Source organism: Botrytis sinoallii, assembly GCF_014898435.1.
Source record: "Botrytis sinoallii strain Bc 23 chromosome Unknown BSIN_014, whole genome shotgun sequence".
NCBI lineage: Eukaryota > Fungi > Ascomycota > Leotiomycetes > Helotiales > Sclerotiniaceae > Botrytis > Botrytis sinoallii.
This window is the reverse complement of record NW_024066041.1, coordinates 377,359-397,419: the sequence shown is the minus strand read 5'-3', so window position 1 is coordinate 397,419 and position 20,061 is coordinate 377,359. Positions and strand designations below refer to the sequence as shown.

At 41.5% G+C, this 20,061-nt stretch overlaps 7 protein-coding genes across 7 annotated transcripts; 5 read left to right on the top strand and 2 right to left on the bottom strand.

The window, feature by feature from the left end:
* The first annotated feature begins 946 nt into the window (after positions 1 to 946).
* On the top strand, positions 947 to 2,628 carry EAF02_007893 (uncharacterized protein). The gene is made up of 4 exons (XM_038903941.1): positions 947 to 1,012; positions 1,072 to 1,352; positions 1,411 to 1,783; positions 1,845 to 2,628. The coding sequence occupies exons 2-4, from the start codon at positions 1,287 to 1,289 to the stop codon at positions 2,360 to 2,362; spliced, it is 957 nt and encodes a 318-aa protein (XP_038756222.1). The 5' UTR covers positions 947 to 1,012; positions 1,072 to 1,286; the 3' UTR covers positions 2,363 to 2,628.
* A 4,597-nt stretch (positions 2,629 to 7,225) lies between these two features.
* Positions 7,226 to 8,066, top strand: EAF02_007892 (uncharacterized protein; the record flags this gene model as incomplete). The annotated part of the gene is made up of 3 exons (XM_038903940.1): positions 7,226 to 7,353; positions 7,418 to 7,471; positions 7,535 to 8,066. 3 exons carry the CDS (start codon positions 7,226 to 7,228, stop codon positions 8,064 to 8,066), a joined length of 714 nt encoding a protein of 237 aa, XP_038756221.1.
* An 854-nt stretch (positions 8,067 to 8,920) lies between these two features.
* EAF02_007891 (uncharacterized protein) lies at positions 8,921 to 9,240 on the top strand (the record flags this gene model as incomplete). The annotated part of the gene is made up of 2 exons (XM_038903939.1): positions 8,921 to 8,931; positions 9,003 to 9,240. 2 exons carry the CDS (start codon positions 8,921 to 8,923, stop codon positions 9,238 to 9,240), a joined length of 249 nt encoding a protein of 82 aa, XP_038756220.1.
* A 1,683-nt stretch (positions 9,241 to 10,923) lies between these two features.
* Positions 10,924 to 11,694, top strand: EAF02_007890 (uncharacterized protein; the record flags this gene model as incomplete). The annotated part of the gene is made up of 4 exons (XM_038903938.1): positions 10,924 to 11,103; positions 11,298 to 11,324; positions 11,383 to 11,499; positions 11,563 to 11,694. 4 exons carry the CDS (start codon positions 10,924 to 10,926, stop codon positions 11,692 to 11,694), a joined length of 456 nt encoding a protein of 151 aa, XP_038756219.1.
* Positions 11,695 to 11,978: 284 nt separating this feature from the next.
* EAF02_007889 (uncharacterized protein) lies at positions 11,979 to 12,944 on the top strand (the record flags this gene model as incomplete). The annotated part of the gene is made up of 2 exons (XM_038903937.1): positions 11,979 to 12,146; positions 12,435 to 12,944. The coding sequence occupies 2 exons, from the start codon at positions 11,979 to 11,981 to the stop codon at positions 12,942 to 12,944; spliced, it is 678 nt and encodes a 225-aa protein (XP_038756218.1).
* A 2,498-nt stretch (positions 12,945 to 15,442) lies between these two features.
* Positions 15,443 to 16,496, bottom strand: EAF02_007888 (uncharacterized protein; the record flags this gene model as incomplete). The annotated part of the gene is given in 3 exon segments (XM_038903936.1): positions 15,443 to 16,094; positions 16,160 to 16,258; positions 16,270 to 16,496. 3 exon segments carry the CDS (start codon positions 16,494 to 16,496, stop codon positions 15,443 to 15,445), a joined length of 978 nt encoding a protein of 325 aa, XP_038756217.1.
* Positions 16,497 to 18,560: 2,064 nt separating this feature from the next.
* EAF02_007887 (uncharacterized protein) lies at positions 18,561 to 19,858 on the bottom strand (the record flags this gene model as incomplete). The annotated part of the gene is made up of 3 exons (XM_038903935.1): positions 18,561 to 18,885; positions 18,973 to 19,696; positions 19,759 to 19,858. The coding sequence occupies 3 exons, from the start codon at positions 19,856 to 19,858 to the stop codon at positions 18,561 to 18,563; spliced, it is 1,149 nt and encodes a 382-aa protein (XP_038756216.1).
* Between the last annotated feature and the right edge of the window lie 203 nt (positions 19,859 to 20,061).

The following is a 20,061-nucleotide window of genomic DNA, read 5'->3' as shown; positions in this document are numbered from 1 at the left end:
TCTCGGTTGACATTTATCCAATCCAAAAAAAAACACTCCATATTGCTAAGTGAATAGCAGATTGAATAGAACCAACACTGAATATCAATTATTTACTCTCCAATCGATTAAAAACCAAATCGCAATTCTACAATAATTGAAGAAATATGCTGAGGATGGTGGAGACAGCACATGACACTCCATTTCGGTTGGTGAAAAAGGGGGTTAATCGGTTATTAGTAAGATCGGCATTTGCACTAGGTAAGGCAACTAAAACGTTATCAAGCTATTCTAGCTTCGATTTAAACCAAAAATCAACGTCCCTCATGTTCACTGTATACACTAATCCAGAGCTATTTGAAATTTGACGATACGGATTGGCTGCAAGAGGACAGATAAGAGAACTTAAATTGAGGACACCGTTTAATCAAGAAAACAACTTCGAATGCATGGCACATTTGAGATATGAGACGCAACAAAATCACTTCAAATAGCATGTCACATTTGAGATATGAGACGGAGAATGTTATAAGTTAAAGGATAAATGATAATATAGAACATTAGAAACATTTGAAATCATGAGATAGTAAATTCAAAGAAGCGGCTTCGTCGACAAAGATACCTAACATCTGTTCCTCAATTGGGAAACTTGTGGTGACCAACTAGGCGAAAATGCAATATGACAATGTAATAGATAGTCTGTTACAATGCAGAATTTTGATCTCTATCCTCAAGTTTAGGGTTAGGGTCTGATATAAATAAGTGATTGGTATGAACTCAGATATGTGGTATGTTGTGTCCTATGTACCCCAGGTAGAGTCCAGGTTGTTGGCGCAGGCCAATTGGGGATTACATAATCAATGACATATCATGTGGGGTGTCCTAAGGTTACTTTCCCGTGGTCGTTAGATGACGTCTAGACTACACTACTCTCCTACTGTACTGTAGAAATTTGTGTGCCGAAGTGAACGCTGCGAGTGACGCTAGTACTCAATTCTATATCATCAATTACAACATAATTCTTAACAGAGAAGTGAGTAAAGATTTAATAGTAATGTTTGATATCATATTAAAGCCTGATGCTCAATTAAGAAATATTGCATTCCGCGGGTGATTTTCGGTAAATCTTTTGGTGAATTTGATGCTGAAAACGAAATAAGTAACCGCAAAAAAATGTTTGGTGTGTCCACGGGTGTGTTCGTCCTAGCGCTTGTCCATTGCTAACAGACACCATAACATAAACTTAATTCGAACCAATCTCTTAAAATCATTACATCCCTCCATTGACGACTTTATATCATCCAAGAATGGCTTCAAAAACTTGTAATTCATGTCTGCGAGCGCTGAGACTTCAATCCGGACATACTACCAGGGTAAATAAACCCCCAATTGTTTCAAGAAGCGCAAATACCCATCACTAACCCTCTTCAGAACAGCATTGCGAAATTCAACCCCGCCACCTCACGAGCTTTCGCAGCAGCTAATGATAAATATGCCAATCTCGCAGAGGTCAATCAGAATCATGGGACATCAATCCCTCCCGTCACACCACCTCGTGCTGGAGATAAGACAAAACACTCTGCCTCTGCACATACCTCACCAAGTCTTGCCAGAGAATTCAAAAAGGTTTCAGGCAAAGCCATAACCGAAACATATACCGCATATGGAGCTACAGAAGAGCTTTATAAAACCTGCGGGGCACAGGCAGACTACTCTATACCACAAGCGTCAGATCCAGATGCAGAAATGCCAAAGACAGAAGAGGGTGAAGATTTGGGCGTTGGTAAAGGCTGGTGGCATGATCGTACGTCATTCTCTCCTTCTTAAATGACACATTACCAAGCTAATGATTTTTTTATTTTTAGAACTAGCATTGAAACCTACCTTCAGCACTTGGTCACAGGTAACAATGCTTCATTTATACCTTCTTTCGGTTCGTCTTCGATGTTTCCCAGGTGCCGAGTCGCAGCCTTGGCAACAACATCTTCTCGACCACTTCTTTTATGATGCCGAGAATAAAATGATTATTAATCACAATATGCATGCTCGGGGTACTCGTAACAAATATCTCAAGGATATGTTTGTTCAGTGGCGAGGTCTTCTGGCGGCGTATGATGAGGGGTTGGCCAAGGGTGATGCTGTATTGGCAGCGGCAGTCTGGAGAAATGTCTTCAAGGCAAACGAGGATGTTGATATCAAAGGACTTGCGACGATCGTCAGTTATATGAGACGTACCATGCAGGAGCTGGAGAAACTCTCAGATCAAGACATCATGAGTGGTCAGCTGACCTTTGGTGACCCTGCTGGAGAAGCAAGTCTTGTTGGTATCAAGAGCAAGATGATGGATTTGCCATTGGATCAGGCACCGGGAAAGCCTCTATAGATCTAATGTGAAAAAAGAGGCATGGATAATTATGATTACGCAATCCAAGAGCAGCTTGCTCAAATGTATTTTAAGGTTATGTATTATTAATGAAATCAGCCACTATCAAAATGGCATTACAACTTGCCTTCACAACATGATAAACTGATTTCGAAACACATGAGATGGAATGTATTGGATGGAAAACATTATAAATGGAAACAAATGTACTTTCGGAAAAGGCCTATAGAACTACTATATAGTTGCGAATAACAAGGACTAGCTTCGTACCCTAGGGGGCGGCAAGTACTGTTCCCATAGATATTGAGTGATGTTGATACTCTCGCTTCTCCAATATAGTATCTAGTGGTGGCGGTAGTTATTTATACTCTGGACCTAGTCCCACATTGAAAATTTCAGAACATTATTTCCCATATCGTTATCACCCAACATACTCGGATATAGGACATGAGAGGAAAGAAGTTTAAAGACGAGATACACGTCAACCCGTACAAAAAAGATACATCTTATTCTTAGGGGGCAAGGAAAACTGTAATCCCTCGATAGACATTTGTCTTTTGCACCGACCAACTTGGTTGCAAATTATGGCTTTAAAGTAATTATTCCTGTCAGCGAGGTGTTGGAAAGAGGGTTGGTTACACTAGAACTACTAGATATCTATCTCTCTCCCAGGAATATCAAAATAAGCTGAATAACAAAGTAACATCAAACACCAAATTGAAAGTACAATGTGCTGAAACGAGGGAAAATGAAACGCTTGCTCTTATCGATGCAAAATTTTTGTGGGGTTTGTTTTGATTTGCTTGTGTTTATTGTTGAATTTGTATACCACAACCTAGCCACAACCCTTCAAAGGATACTGAGCCGACGTTTCGAGAGTTTTATAAGTGGTGTGCAAGACAAGCAGAGTTCTTGAATGCTAGGTTTGTAAAGAGAATGATCCAATGGTCAAAGGACCAGTAGTGAGTCCCTTGAGAGCATCGGGAACTGCGTATCCGAACCGACTTGTGAAAACTCCTTCCGGGTATCTTTCTTTGTGTCAGGTCGAGATACGTGAGGGTACTTGGTAGATGATAGGGTTTTCTACGTACAGAATGAGAGAAGAAGACTTATTCGTTGGTTTATTATTGTGTTGTCGGCTCTTTTAGAAATTAGTTTAACTTTCATGCTCCTGCTTATTAGAAGAAGAAAGGTTGACGAGGTTCCGATGTTTCTTTAGGACAAGGAAGAGAAATAGGGAACAAAAAAAGTAACTCCTGAATCCGATCTCAATGAGTCAATAGATTAAAAATTCAGAAACAATTAGTAAAGGAGCTCATTTTTCTCCTCGCTACCGCCTGAGATAAATAATTTCTCGTTATGATTGTTCAATCTATTCGTGTAGTATTTGTCATAACACAAAGACAATCCACGTAAAGTGTTGTGAAGATTTGAGAAGTTGGGGTTTTCGAAAGAAAGGGGAGAGAAACTTCAAGCAGTGCAAGATGGATTTCTATATGGGCTGTGTTAGACTGTTCCGATCTTAGCGTCAGTAAATAGAAATAGAGACACAAATCATTTCACTCAATGGAACTAGCTTCACGCTACTTTTATGCTTCTCCCAATCTAGTAGATTAGAAATATTCGAATCACGTTATACAAGCTGCTCCCGGCTTTTGTAAGATCTTAGTATCGTCTCCTCCGTATTTCGAATTCTCAAGGAAGTTACTGGTTAAATTTATTGATTTTAAGCTTTTTGGTTCCGGGACTAGATATCATCTAACTACTAGTAGGGAGATTGATCATAATAGTATGAAGAATTTATTGCATATCTGACATTTCTGCGTCTGGAATTAGCAAGTCATTAAGATTCTATTGTCCTTCTATCCCCCCTGCTCATATCCTCACTGCGATTTTTAACCATAGTAAAGGCTGGTACAAGCCAGCCCCTAAGTTTTCTTTCTGTTGTTATTCTGAAAATGCTTCGATAGATGGTTTGATCAGGCAGTGTTGGTATAGTCATCTTGTTAGAAACATCAAGTCGTGCGAGCTGGTAAGACGCTAATTTTGGATAAATGGAAAGAAAAATATCCTTTGCTCCAAGTGCGTATGTAAAGCTTCCTTTTCTCTCGGGTTCTATTCTACGTCTCCTTTGATACGAGTGACAGAGGGGAAGGACCCGACTCGATGGTCGGAAACTGGTGATTTAGCGTACGCCAAGACTCTAGCGCTCATTTAGTACATGATTGTAACAACCCTTTCAAGAACTACATTTCTTTGTTTACATTTAAATAATAGTCGTTGCATATTATCAATTGAACTATTGATTAAAGCTTTATTTATACTCAAAAAGAAGACTTTATAATACATCGTTGGTGGTGGAGTATAGACTCATGTATATACGAATAACCGAGTGTATTACATAATCACCATTTTGTAACGGCTGAAAGTTGAAATGGAAGGCACCACCACAATGTCTTTTGAACGCATTTTCGTAAGAAGGGAGTACCTCTGCTCTCTCTTTTCAATGACATATTCCCATGTTCTTACCTTGAATGATAATACCAACCCACATTTCGTTATCAAAACCTACCATGGTCATACATCACTCATTAGGTCTTATACCCCACATGGTGTTCAATGCACGCGTACGAGAGAAGAGTGATCTACTCGTCTCAATGAAAAGGTACTCGAGGTTATCTACGTCCGGTAAATAATGACGTTACCATTTCTAGGCCATATCAGTAGGTATACATGAAGCATCTCTTTCTCTTTCCTGACCCTGGTACTCTTTTAATAGGTCACATCTATGTTGATGTCGATCTTCTGTACCCCTATGCACCATTCCTTGTACTTTTTGATTAACGATTTCGACATACCGATGACATGACGATTGGTCCTTGATTAGTAACCCAACCAATAGAAAGACCTCCCAGTGTTCTTTTCATTCCAATTATTCTTATAGTAGCTTCATACTGTCTTTCGAAGATCTTGCTTGCGAGCACCTGCCGTTATTACTAGAATCACATGTACAGACGCACAAATTTGAAATTTAAATTTTTTAAACAAAATAACCAAGATCAAGTGGTTGGCTGGCTACCCTTGACAAATGACATAGACTAGTGTCAGGGTATTTGTACCCATCATAAGTAATATTAGCATCCTTATAAGCTATAAACAGAATTGAGTATCCTAGAGGGTGATCAGATCGATGAAATGGCCACCGTACCACCTTGTCATCGTCTTGTCGGTGCTCCACAACGCTAAAACCGCCAAAGCCCTGTCGACCCCGCGAAAAGAAAAGCTTCAACCCCAGATAAATCCCACAGAAAATACTTAGATGATCGACGCTTCAAAAGATACCTCCGATGGACCCGCACAATGGTCTATTAGAATATCATAATATAACATAATCACTCGAGCAATAAGTAGATAACGAACTGGGCATCTATAGAGGGGCTATACCAAGATCATCAGGTTCAAAATCTTCAATAGAATCGAAGTAGTGAGGATCCTTCAGCAAAAACTTATGGGTCGTACATTATCAAAAATACATTGCTCAGAACCTGTGCACTGGTTTTTATCAGTCATACTTGGCCTGAAATTTCGTATTCACAATGACCGCACCTAGGTCAATCCCAAAAAATGAGCCTAAGTCAAAGTTTGTTGGTCTGAATGAAAGTTTTGCTCCGCTACTCACCGATCTCGCCGGTGCTGTCAGGGTCTGGAGGGCAAAATCTCTGCAAAGTTGATCCATACTATCTGAAAGGCAAATATCACATCACAACATGAGAAATATCTTCAAAACAATGCTCGCAAAAACTAATCTATTCCAATGTCAAGATTGAGTCTCGCCAAAAGTGCAAAATTGCTCAAAATTTGATCTTGATATACATGATACACTATAACCATTGGCCCACGAGGGCTGTCAAACGAAAACATTTTACAGCTGACGTTACTATATTCATCTCTCGTTCTAGCTCGACAGCAAAATACAATATCACAGAGTATTATCTAGGTGTAAACTCCTCTCACCAAAAATGTTTCCAGAAATGAAGTAGCACAATACTTTACAAGACTATCCTGCCTGCCAAAAGAATCATACCTGTGTTCTGCTTGATTCGATCCTTCTGTAATGCCCACAATCTAATCTCAGTGTCTTCTGCTAAAATGCCCTCGAACAGCAAGTTGAAGCCAGTCTTCAATACACACACGTCACATTCATGATGATCAGCTTCTTAACCAGCTACTTGTTAGCCATGTCGATATTGTAGGTCCAGACAAATATACGATGCTTCGTATAGCAATACGTGCACCGCATCGTGTAAGAAAGACAAATATCAGTATTCTCCAATTTCGAAAACATATATCGAATTGTCTATAAACACTTCTGCTCCCACTTTCTTTCCGTGAAAATCTGTTATACTACGGTTACCAACAGGATAAAGGATAGTGACTCTCTTTCTGAGAGGAATACATGTTTGTAAAAAATTTGGCCGCGCTATTAGTTTAGCTCTTGATGGTGCCCACCGCATTCATACAAAAAGGGTCCCCACAACAATTCCTCTCTTCCTCAATACTTACCACCTTCGCTCTATAACCCTACGTCTCATAACACTCTTTTGGCATCAAGAGGACTTTTAGAGACGTCAAATTAACCACGCTAGACCTCAACTAGCTCAATATGCCCGATTGGTAATTTCTTGTCGGCAGAATCGAATCTCTTATCACAATATTCCATATATACTTCTCATCACATATCATATATCCGGAGCCACAACTTGCCTGAGTGACAATAGCATATAAAACTCCATCGCATCAAAATACTATCGAGTTAATATCTTATTCGATTATCTTCTCGTCTATCTATCAATAATATCGAGAATGTCGTTCCGTGGCTTTTTGGCACAGCCTGACGGCGCCGGAATCAAGGCGCCCAAGGTACCAGGGACTATGGACTTGGAGGAGTTGAATGAAAGAGCGCATCCAGAGTTCAAAAGGGCCTTAGAAGCGTATGTGTATCTCGAATTTGCAGCCTCGCAAAGCAAACTCAATTCGACTAACATGAATTTCTAGAAATAACACTATCAAGCTTTGTAGAACCTCTCCCGTTGAGGTCTGGAACCGTCAGTAAGTATATCGAGTCTCAAACACTATACCTCTCAACCAATTTGACTAACATTGCTTTTACAGAAAGCGACAACGTCAAGATCTAGCACGGAGCCTCCGTAAAGCCAATATCTCGACGAATAGGTATGGATTGACAAACGAGGAAATGAAAACATACAGAGAGAGTCCGGACAAATTTGAGAACATTCTTGCAGCTCATGCTGCTTCAGGCGTTATTCCCTACCTAGTAGACCTTAAGATATCGTTTGCAGCCTACACAAGATTGCTCTGCGCTCGCGATGTGCTCAGCGATAGCATTTGCAACCGCGAAAGCAATCCTGACCCCGAAAATCTCCCAATCGGTGACTCTCTTTTGACTTCCCTCATATTTCTCGAGCTTTGGTCACGTCTACAACCACCTGTCTTCTCCCAGCCAGAGCCAAACACAACAATTGATAAGTGGATTGAGAATATCAAGGAACAAAATTTCGCATTGAGAGAGAGTGCGAAGTGGGGTCCGCTCTGCAAATTGTACGAGCAATTGACTGTAGATGAGACGAACTTCTACGAGCCCAGACATGACTCACTTGACAGCCCTGATTTTGATTCTGAATAGGAATCCTATATTATCCTTCGCGGCCCGGTGAGTTCTACTTTCTTGACGTTATGGATGGTGAATACTGATACTTTGATAGACTTCTACCAAGGGATCAATCATATACGGCGGCAACACATCCTATACGCAAGATACTTGGTTGGAAAGAGGCAAGAGTCTGTGTAATATTGGTCGGTTGGATATAATTTGTTGTCTGATGGAAGGCAACTGCGTACTCTTATCTATCAGTGACAGTGATAGATATGACTGCTTTTTTTAAACATAAATAATTCTGTAATGTTTAATTTTTAATTCTGTCAACTATTCTAAAGAGAATCGCCGATGTACTCTTGGTGAATGATGTTGCACGGCACCTACCGCCTTTCCCTTCCCCAAGTTTGATACTACCCTTCCAAAAATAATACCCATGTTTAGATACCCCGGAGTACAACGCATGATCCAATTCCCATTTCATTCTATCTCGCACTACATTTGTTGCCGGTATAAGCACATTCGACGATAACATGCCACATTACGAATAAATCACGCCACTTTGACACATTTGTCGATCCATAGTATCTTGGGTCCTTCCGGTTGCTTCCCACTACCTGCAAGGAGGTTTTGATTTCCCAACTGAAAAGAATGGGTATTCCCTATCCTAATCGTAACGATTTCACTCTGTCTCGGTATTTGTGTTGACATATTGAACGGCGACTTTCTAGAAGAGAACTCGCCATCCATCACCCTGTAATTATTACCATACAGATGGAATTTCCTATTTTACTACTTCATACTACTTGAAAGCTAACAATTTATTCAGACAACATTCATCGATCTTGTCTACAACTCAGGTTCATTCCTTCACACATCTCATCATGCCTCAACAGTAATCCAGCCTTCTCCACCCCGAGTCATCAAGACAGCAATGTTCTCCCATGCTCCTGCTAACATACCTAGAATCAAAAAAGACACGACTAGATCCACCAGCAAAAAGATCCCTTCCAAAGTCTGCTCATCTAAATTACAAGGTGGACTTGTTACATCATCGAGTACTCGAGACCATGAAACTGCACATGCTAGTGAAAAGGAATTATCCCCAAGTTTAAAAAGATCTGAAGGGTCTACTTGCTCGGGAGCTTGTGGAAAGATTGGTGGATGTGAGAGGAAAGAGAAGAGTGTGAGTTTGGAGTTTTGACTGTTAGAAGGAGTAAATAGGGAAGGGATGGAAGGAGTGGAGGAGAGGAATTGCGAGGGAAGTCGTGATCGGAAGGGATGGGATTCTACGCAGTCAGATATATGAGATGAAGCAGGTACGGATTTGGGGTGGCATTTTCTTGGAGTACTGGTTTGGTAGAGCAACGTGGGTGAGGTCTTAAGGGTTTGGGTTCAGCCAATTATTGGGAAGATATTATACCCGACAGAGACTTCAAAGTTATAAACTGAATTATTAATATTTGCCATCAAAGTATTGGCTATAGTTATTGATCATCATCAATCCTAAGCGCTTTGCTTCAATCAAGTGAAAGCATTTGAGAATGTGGTGAAATTTGTAGGGAGCATTTCCTCTCGTCTTCGTACTTTCATCTGTCACTTTACCATGACTGTGCAGACATCGCCATATCATTAGTTTGAGAAGAAAACTACCCAATGGTGATGAAAATACAGTCTGGCGAACAGAACTTTATATCGATATATTCTGCTGCATTGCCTAGGTGTAGTCACCTCTTTCAACATCTTACACTTATCTACTTATCAACAGCGATGACTACAAGTAATTCGTCATTGTTCATTGGTCGCGATCCTCTCATTGGTTGTTTTTCACTTTGTAAGCTCTTGATATAAATTTCGGAAATTATCACGGACTTGCCAACTCGAATCTACATCTTTAAATGTACTTATGAATTTTAACGAAAGAGCCTCCACTTTACCCCTATGCAGGTAGATGTAGGGTTGACATAAGATTGACCATAATAATGTGCACAGATTGGTGATGTATCATGCGACCAAGCGAGGCGACTGTAGTAGGCTAGTTGGTATGGCTATGGTTTTCGGAAGTTCAAAGAGGTAAGGTTGTTTGAATATCGTAGAGCGTTAACATTTGATTAAATTGAAATTCTGGAAGATCGCTGTCATATCTTCTTCCGACTTTTACAAGAAAAGGTCCGGAATTGGTCAAGTCAATGTCCTACTCACAATATCCTGAGGCCTTTGCTTACCTACCTACCTAGACAGTGAAGGGTAGCTCGCTTATTCATGCGCCATTTATTGAAGGTGCGAAGGGTCTCAGGTCTTATCATGAATGGCGTTAATTACTGCTGAAAATTCGATAGTTGGTTGGTTGAGATATTTGGTCCTGATTTTTGAATGCTTTTTCTCAATCTGTTCACATACAAAATGATTGTCGTGGTCTGGTCATTCAAATTGATATTTGGAAGCCAATATTGTAAGATTATAATAACGCTATTTGAGGGATAAATTCAACCAACTATCTCTCAGCTCTATGTGACTTTCGCTGAGATTTTAAATCTAATCTAGGGTAGGTCGTTCTATCCTGTTTCAACATCTGGATTGTTTTGGACTGTCTGCAAATTCAAGATACAACAAGGATTCGATGAAAGAGAAAGGACATCATGTGGTCATACAAGACCGTGAAAAGAAGGAACACTGTATGAGCTGGTCTTGATAGCTTAAAGTTAGTGTTAATTCAAGATCATGTACAAGGTATTCGAAGGTTACGTCTTTCTTCGGTCTTTCAATCGTTACAAACATTGTATAATTTATACGACCTTGAGACAATTTCTATGCGTGTATCATTTAGATTCTCCCACTTCTATTATCGAATACATTTGCATGAATAAGCGCAACTTCGAATTCGACCATGGCAAACGGAGTTGCAAAAGGCAACAAGTTGAAAAGATCTATGGAAGATGATAATGAATTAAGATCAGTCAAAAGGAAAACGACGCATGACATTCAAGAAAAAGGAAACGAACAAATTGATATCGTTTCTCTTTTCATGAAGACGCCAGACGTAAAGTTCGTTCTAAATACCTTAAAAGTATGTCGGATCTTTACAGACTACCTAGGTATAACCAGATATTTTTCAGCCATAAAAAGCTAACATTTAAAAGCTCAAGGAAGGAAATCCGATGTGCTCCTGTACGGGCTGTAGAATCGGGAGTCATAGAGAGCGTCAAAAGGCAAGTTCATCATTCATGCAGTTTCAACGGGAAAGAAACTGACTAATCATAGCTGATCATGGCTGTGGTGTATAAACATGTGAGTCCATGATTATGGTGAGAGCTAGCTCACCGAGAAAGATGCTAATCAGCAACAGAAAATATGGCACTATTTGAGTACAGTGTCCTATGCAACAGTCCGTCTTGAGCAGAATATTTCTGGTAAAACTCTTTTTGAGAACCCAAGATGCAGATTTTGCGCGGATACACCGAGTGTGAGTTCGTTTTCTTACATTTGAAACGACAAACTGGAGCCAGCAGATACTAATCAATAATAGTGCCCTCTTCAGTTTCAGAATATAAAATTTACAGAGCCCCCCGTGAACTGGAATAGCGAAAAGGTTATCGAAGAAGAAAAGAACGAAGTGGAAGCATCCAAGAAGGCCGTCTCAAGAGATGAGAAGCTATAGCCATTCAAAGTCAGTTAGCAGAATACACAAAGTGCCAAAATGGTACAAGGAAGGATAGGAATGCAGGAAGCAAAGTCTGGAAAGAGAAATTCGCAATTGTATCATCAATTCCTTTTCAGATGTCTGAGTGAACATACTCTGCTGAGCGAGGTCGTCACAATGTAAGCTTAGTAATAAATTACTACAAGCATTCAATGGTCCGTGCATACATTTCCCCAGACTTCGTAATTTTACCCCTCCAACCCCTCTATTGATAATTCCTATCATTGTTTCGTGAACCCAATATGTCCACCAATTCCAACATATCAGCTATGGCTCCTATCAAAGAGTTCACCCTAATCGTCGCTGCGACAAATAAGATGGGAGTGGGTAAAGGAGGCGGGCTTCCGTGGACGGGGTTGAGAAAGGAAATGGCTTATTTTGCGAGAGTTACCAAGAGGGCTGGTCCTGGGGTATGTATTGCCTGATTTCATTGGCCATATGCTCTACCACTATTTCTGCCTGCGTAGCAATACATGCTACAATCTGAACCTCTGTGTATAGCTTTACGTCACTTACAGATGGAGAATTGGAGCTGAACCCTTGAATTCACACCTTTCTATATTCTCCAATAAAGACGTAGAAGGGAAGGCTAAGCTATGCTATTCCGAATATTCTTCTCGGAGTTAAGGCGCATGGCTGGAACATTTTGGCAAGTGACAGAAAATGGATGAAACTGACAAAGTGCAATTCTTGAACAGAAAACAAACGCAGTAGTGATGGGGCGCAAAACCTGGGAATCAATTCCTCCTAAATTCCGACCTCTCGCGAACCGAGCCAATTATATGATCAGTCGAACACAAACCTCTGATCCCTCAGATGCTGACCTCGGTCCTGATGCACATGCAGCAACAAGTTTGACGGATGCACTCGAGAAATTGGGATCGAGGAGTCAAGCAAAAGATTCGAATAACAATGATGAAAAGGAGATCGATAGAGTTTTTATAATCGGTGGAGGACAAATCTATAAAGCCTCACTGGAGTTGAAGGAAGCAAAGAGGATATTATTGACCAGGATAATGGATGATTTTGAATGCGATACGTATTTCCCGGTTCAGTTGAATGAGGATGGGACGGGTAATGGATGGAGAAGAACGGATACTCAAGCACTTCGAGAATGGACTGGGGAAGAGGAGGTAGTAGAGGGGGTGAAGGAGGAGGGGGGTGTAAAATATGTCTTCGAGATGTGGGAAAAGATTGAGGAATCATAAAGGAGAAGCACACGGACAGGGCTGAGCCATTGCTTTGAGATGACAGATGATGGATTCAAAACATACCCAACAATTGGATGGCTTTATATCGAGTCAACCGACCAAGAGCCATCCCGTCCCCCGTCGCCAGCTTCCTTCGCCCTTCAAGAGCCCGCACTTGCATACAAATGCTTCCATCGGCATCCACCCTTTGGCACAACCAAGCATTTGATATTCCTGGATGCCCTTTACCCCTGGAAATCTCGCCCAAGTGCCACCTGAACCGCCGCATCAAAATTATTCCTCTCTACTCCTATTTCCTAAAAAATGAGAAGCAAGCGATCTAACAATCGATACCTCTAAACATACCAAAATTCTCACTTTGTGCACTCATCTTCCTCGTGTCTCTGTTCTCTATATATTTTACCCGCGAAGTCTATCTCAAGCAGAAAATACTTGACCCAGATGTCCCAATTTGTTCGTCTTGGGGGAGCGAAGGCGCCGTAGATGTTGCGACTTGAGTGATCATGAGGGCGACGAAAGACGATACATTAGGCATAATATCTATACCACTAAGTTAAATTCCTGAATTCAGGCTACTACTATGATCAGATTATAACATGAAATCGGTTCTTCAATTTTCGCCAGGCCAGGGTGCTCGCGGAGAAAGGATCAGAATGCAATTCGGCAGTCTATGGAGGATGGATTTGAGACAGTTGCTTGTTTGGGATCCCTCGTTAATTATAGATGATAATATAGCAGATGTCTGTGTTTGAAATGCCTCATAGCATGGTTTGACTTGCGAGTTACTTTATTGAACAACGAATTCGGCACTTGAAGTCTCAATCTCTCAGAGTGGCGAGAAACCCATCAAGTGATTTTGAATTTTGATAGCACCTCCAAATCCACAGCTAGAGTCTCAGAATGACCCTTTTCCCCCTGGGAAATTTCAGACTAGATTCTATACGCCTGCCTACGCTATCGATTAATACTCTGTTCCGGGAGGGTGATATCTCAGGACTAGACTTCAGACCGATGTCTATTGATTTGTGAGAGGGTGGATAGCTTTAGTAGCTATCTCCTTAGTAGACCTAGTAATGTGCACGAAAAACCTATGCAGTTTAGAGAATATATCTCCAGCATCTGTAAGAAGCGCATTATAAACACCTGATATCAGAAAACACTGAAATCCAACAGCTTTTCGATAAGGAGCAACTTCCGAAGTAACTTCACCTTATCTCGAGAATGAACATCGGCTCCATTTCTATATCTCATGTTTTTAAATGCAGATGTGTACACAATACGATGACTAGGCCCTGAATATCCCACACGGTTCTACGAATACATGAATATCCTCTGCGTGATGAGAAACTTACCTAGAAAGCAAAAGACGAATGAAGCATTTCCTACCTAAGTCGCTGTATCTCTTCTCTTCCTCCTATTCAAATATTCTGGTATTGTATCTCTTTATCTCTGCTTCTCCTCACTAACATGCCTCTCCTCACTAAAAAGCATCCTCATGCATAACATCCCCAAACCGATTCAAACTCGGAAATGATTATCGAACTGCGTGTGATGTATTGGTATTTCGATATAGCATGTTGATTTTTCTATTTATTTGTTTTTGTCTTTGTCTTTGTCTTTGGGGTATATCCTTGGGGCATACATTCAGAGTTCATAAAGATTGGATATATATGATATGGCGATTAAGGAATGGTGATGTAGGGCTTCTACGTGTGTGTGGAAGGGAATGGTTATATTGTTAATGAGCACCTGGGTGGTTATGGATATTTGATGTATCGATGTGTTGGTCATATTGATATTCGTATATCCATCCCATTTACTTTTGCGAAGATACTGGATAGATGCTAGAGAGGTACTGATAAATAAGGGAGATACATCGAAATTTCCAATGCATCATGTAGACTCGGACATTTATTTCAATATTTTCAGAGTATTTATTAACTGCATGCAATACACATCATTTCATTTTGAACCCAAATCCGAAGCTACTCCTAGATCTTCAGAGCTCAGATACCCTCAGCAGCTCAATCATTATTCATTACTATCTCATACATTCGTGAATCGTACTAGTGCAAGTGCAAGTGTACGCGTTCCTATGCCCTCCTCCTCCCCCGAATTAGATCCATCATTCATTATTCCCAGTACCATACAAATGCACACGCATTTAAGAAAAGCTCAATATCCTCTCAACCCCGCATTCTCGACAAGCGCACTTAAACTCATATTCCTCTCCTTCATCTCTGGGTCCACAATCCGGACATAGAGTCCAGTCTTTTTCCGCCTCGCCATCTTCCTCTTCGTCATCCTTTGCTTCCCCGCAACTTCCCGCTCAACAACCCTCTCCACAATCTTCTCCACCTCTACCTCTACCTCCACCGGAACCCTCACCTCCCTAATCACCTCCTTCACTCTAACCTCCGTCCTCCTCCCCAACGCTCTCAGTACCTCTTCCCAAAACTCCCCATTCTCACTCATCGCCCTCCAAAGCTTCCCCTTCACTCTTCATTTCCAAACATTCCCTCTAACTCCTGCACCGCCGCTTCCACCAACGCGTTTCTCAATCCTGGGTTCTTCCTCGTCGTTTTCCCATAGATCCGCTTGATGCAATCGAAATAGATATCTAGGTCTGAGATTTGCGTATGCAGTGTGTGACGAAAGTATACCGCGGCGAGGGTTTCCAACGCGGGAATTTGCAGGTGTGAGGCGAGGTAGAAGATTTGTTCGTGGAGGGGGAGAGAGTAGGTGGGGCCGGAGAGGTAGGTTGAAGATGAGGGGGAGGTGTTGGGTGGAGGAGAGGGGATCGAGTATGCGGACGTGTAGAGGTATTCTAGGAGTGCGATGATGGAGTCGAGGGGGAAGGAGGAGAGGTTGAGGATGCTGGGTTTGTGGGGGAGCCGAACTAGGAGGGAGGTTAGTGGTTTGGTGTTTAAGGGGGTATGATAGAGAGAACTTACCATGTTGCAAACTCCGGTATTATCAATCATACTCTCCAAAACCGGTGATTGGGAACATACAACTACTTGATGCGCATTCCATACTCGCACACCATGGAAGATTGTCAAGTCTGAGAATCGTCCTTCGAGTAGAGCTCTATCAAACCGTGTCAGCTTCAATTGTGTGAAGATGTTTTCTTGACTCCCTATCACTCTCTCCATCGATTTTCAAATCAAAACAGATAAACAGTATCAAAGGAAGCTCGCAAAGAAACTCACTCTCTCAACGCCAACAACGGCCCCTCTAAAACCACTTCATTCTCTTCAAGTCCCGATTCTCTTCCCCCAAACTGTCCACTTCCACTTCCGTTCCCCAATCTAGCATTCACATATCCCGCAAACCCCCATCCCACCACCTTCTCCTTCTACCATCACACCTCCCTCTCTCCTTCTCACCCAACCCATCCAAATTCAATCCACCAATCCCCCTCCCCACACTCCCACTCCCACTCCCCATCCCTCTATCCTGCATATCCATCTCCCCTATCCTCCTCTCACCCTGCGCAAATTGTTTCCTTCCACAATTGTCTAGCAACTCTTCTTCCGTTGCATCCATCAATCTTCTTTCTTTCTTTTTCCTCCTCTCTTCCAAACTCCCCCGAAAAAACAATCTCAAATGAGAAAAACGCGGGTTGCCCAGTTTGCGATCTGATCCGGAAATACTTCCTCAAAGCAAAATTTATGCGTCTTTCCTCTCGATAAAGAAGCGCGTTGTTAATAATCTCTTTCCTTTCTGTTCCTTTCCCCTCTTTCTTTCCCTATTCTCAATTCTTACGCTGATGTATCTAAAATCGAATTTAAACCCACATTCAAACACAAACTCAGATCGGGAGAGTACTACAAATTCCTTTTGTTGCGTATCTCTCTCTATCTGTTTTCTTCCTGTGATGATGGAGAAAATTCTCGATACCTGGGAATGTTGATGTTGATTTTGTATGTTTGCTTCGATGTTTGCTTCGATCTCTGCTTCGATCTCTGCTTCGATTTCGATTTCTCTTTTAATCTCCTCTCGATATCAAAAGTGTCGTAAACGTGAACGTAAATGTAAACGTAAACGTAAACATAAACCCAAACCCAAACGCGTACACAAAATTCCCCTCAGAAACACCTCTCAAAGCATCTGTATAATTTTCACGTGTTTGGATTATTTCACATCGATTGATTGATCAATAGATTGAAAATTTGAAAAACTGAGAATGTGATACCCAGACCAGATAGAAAATGCGTACTACCTAGGTAGGTAATTCTTCTCCGATTCTAAAGATTCTAAAGCGTGCGTTTGTTTGGTATGTAATTACCGAGGGAAAGGTGAGTTTCAGATGAAGTGAAGTAGCCAAAGTGAAATTTTCCTCGCGACCAGAATAGATCAAAGAAGTTGGAGAGAAGAATAACCTTGGAGAAGTTTGCTTTTGTATATATATATATGCATACATACTCACTACCTACCTAGATACTCCTCAAAGGAAAAATCCTATAGGGTTAAGAAAGAAAGAAGGGAAGGGGAAGGAAAGAAGATATGCATATGTGCAGATATGTGTGCTGTGTGATATATGCCTAGGTATGAAGATGCTAGATACTGTATGTACGTTTCGGCAAGTAGGTATCTTTCCGCAAGATGTATATGTATGTGCAGATACGAATGCAAGATGCAAATCCAACTACCTAACTATCACCATCCAATTATCCATCTATCAAACCATCCATTCCAACCAACCTCCAGACCCGAAACCCGCACAAAACCTAACTAACTAACTAACTAGCAAACAAACATAACCTCCTCATGAATCTCTCCCTAACTCTTTAGAAACCTCTCTCAAAACCCCTATACAACCTCCCTAGAAACCCTCTAAAACTCTCTCTAAACTCCTCTAAAACCCTCTCCAGAAACCTTTTCAAACCCCTCTAAACTCCCTCTAAACACACCACACTCAAATACTCAAATACCAAATACAGAAATATCTCTTCAATATCTTCAATATCTCCAATGAAGATCAGATACTGGTTTACCTAGATACCTACCCACCCACCGAGATCCATTATACACACATATAAAACACACAAAAATATAGATACAGACATACATTAGATTACACATATAACATTCTTAATACATCATAACCTACATCATACACCTCCATCATATTCCCCCCTACACCACCTCCATAATACACCTCCATCATACACCAAAAAATCCAATCCAATCCAATCCAATCCAAGCAAGCGAAAATATTTGATCCCAGCATCACGATATAAGTAGATCTGATGATTAGAATAGAAGACATCGAAAGAATCTACAGAGCACAGTTTAATAACTTTCGCAGGAGAAATAGCATGTAGCTTTGATTCCTCCCTTTCCAGACGTACGAGTGCGTATTCAGTATAGGTAGGTAGGCTATCTCTTGAAAGTAAACAGAAACAGAAATTCGATAAACATTGCATGCAGCATTACTCCATTTATTTCTTCACATTAAATAAAACAAGTACAGAAGCCTAGTACCTACTACTCGTAATTCCATACACAATCTTACACTTCTCCCCCATCCGATCCTGATGCCCATCCTAAATCTTAGATACTCACCCAGCATACCTCCATTTAAAAAATTCACCATCCCATCACCCCCTACAAAAACTTTCCAAATCCCCACTCACCAACCACACCTGCCACTCCAGCCCCCACAACAATCCAAGTCCATTCATTTTTCAACTCCTCTACACGGGGCCAGAAACTATTCTTCTCCATCTGGTAACTCTTCAAATCCTTTGCTTTTTTCAAATCTCGCTCCTCATATCTCTCTTCCTGACTCTTCTCATTCTGTCCATCTCCTCCTACATATCTCAAGAACGCGTAGTTCGCAAGAGGAGCCAGAAGCATGAGAGGATGGAAGATTCCTGCTCCGTAAAGAACGAGTGGGAAAGAGGCATGGATGAGTGCATCTCCTAGATAGCTATGGAGGGGGATTCATATTAGTTTTGTACTGAATAATCAAGTCACGACAAAATGAATGAAGAAAAAGAGACACGAAAATACATACTTGGGATGTCTAACAATACTCCAAACACCATCTCTCAACAACCCCACCGTTCGTTCCTTCTTATGACTCTCCAACTGCCAATCCGCACCCGCTTCCAAAGCAAATCCGGTCGTGAAAAGAAATACCCCAGCCGCATTAGCCACTTGCCAACCCGGATTACCAGGAAGTGGCTGATTTCCAATCAGCACCTCTGGCGCCGCCAAACTCATCGCAAACGGAAGCGCAATAATGGATTGCACGAGGGCTTCAGGCAGAAATGTCGAAACGAGTGTTTTATTCCAAAAGTCTCTCGTTTTCGGTACAGAAGCGTAGCGCGCGTCGTCTTCACCGCGAGAGATAGCGCGCGATGTGATGCGGTAGAAGAGACGGAGGGACCAGGCTGTCAGACCTGCCATGATGAGTTTTTGAGGATACGCGAGATGCGTCCATGTTTGTGAGAGGTCGAAGTTGTGGCGTTCGAGTGCGAGGGTCCAGGAAGTGATGAGGGGGCCGAGGGGCCAGAGCACGTCTTTGAGATCGAGTCGTTGGTGAGGACGCGCGATGGTGTATGAGATGAGGGAGAGTGTTGTGTTGGTGGTTAAGGCGGGAAGGAAACTACGTTGGAGTAGACCAATTGCTGTAGCGTTAACTTGTGGATTCCATGGTGGAATAACAGAAGAGTTGGATCCGAAGCGATCTTGTTCTGAGACGGCAGAGTTGGATGTATTATTTGTAGATGCCTTGCCTATCAACGGTCGTCAATTGAAAGATTCTTTGTTGAATTGAGCGACGGACAGGAAAGCTTACCTAGACTTGACAAATTCCATCTCGATACCCTCTCTATTACTTTCTCAGTAGGAATAGGATGGCCTCCAAAATGAGAAGCATGTGTATCTTGTTCGGCCATATTTAATTCCAGTCTACCTTAATGCCGTGTTAGGGTAGATGTGTTGAAACTTCTCATATTTTACAAATAAGAAATGCTTTCTTTGCTTCAAACATCAAAGAGCTCCTTGCCCCTCATTCTAAAGAACGGTCGTTTCAATGACGTTATTGCTCCACCTACCTCTCGGAGCTTCATTCCGTCAATGATAGCTGCAAGCTTACCTA

Coding starts and splice junctions, on each gene's coding strand:
- EAF02_007893 (XM_038903941.1), top strand. CDS start 1,287: ATGGCTTCAAAAACTTGTAATTCATGTCTGCGAGCGCTGAGACTTCAA. Junction 1,353..1,410: donor AATCCGGACATACTACCAGG/GTAAATAAACCC, acceptor AACCCTCTTCAG/AACAGCATTGCGAAATTCAA. Junction 1,784..1,844: donor TAAAGGCTGGTGGCATGATC/GTACGTCATTCT, acceptor TTTTATTTTTAG/AACTAGCATTGAAACCTACC.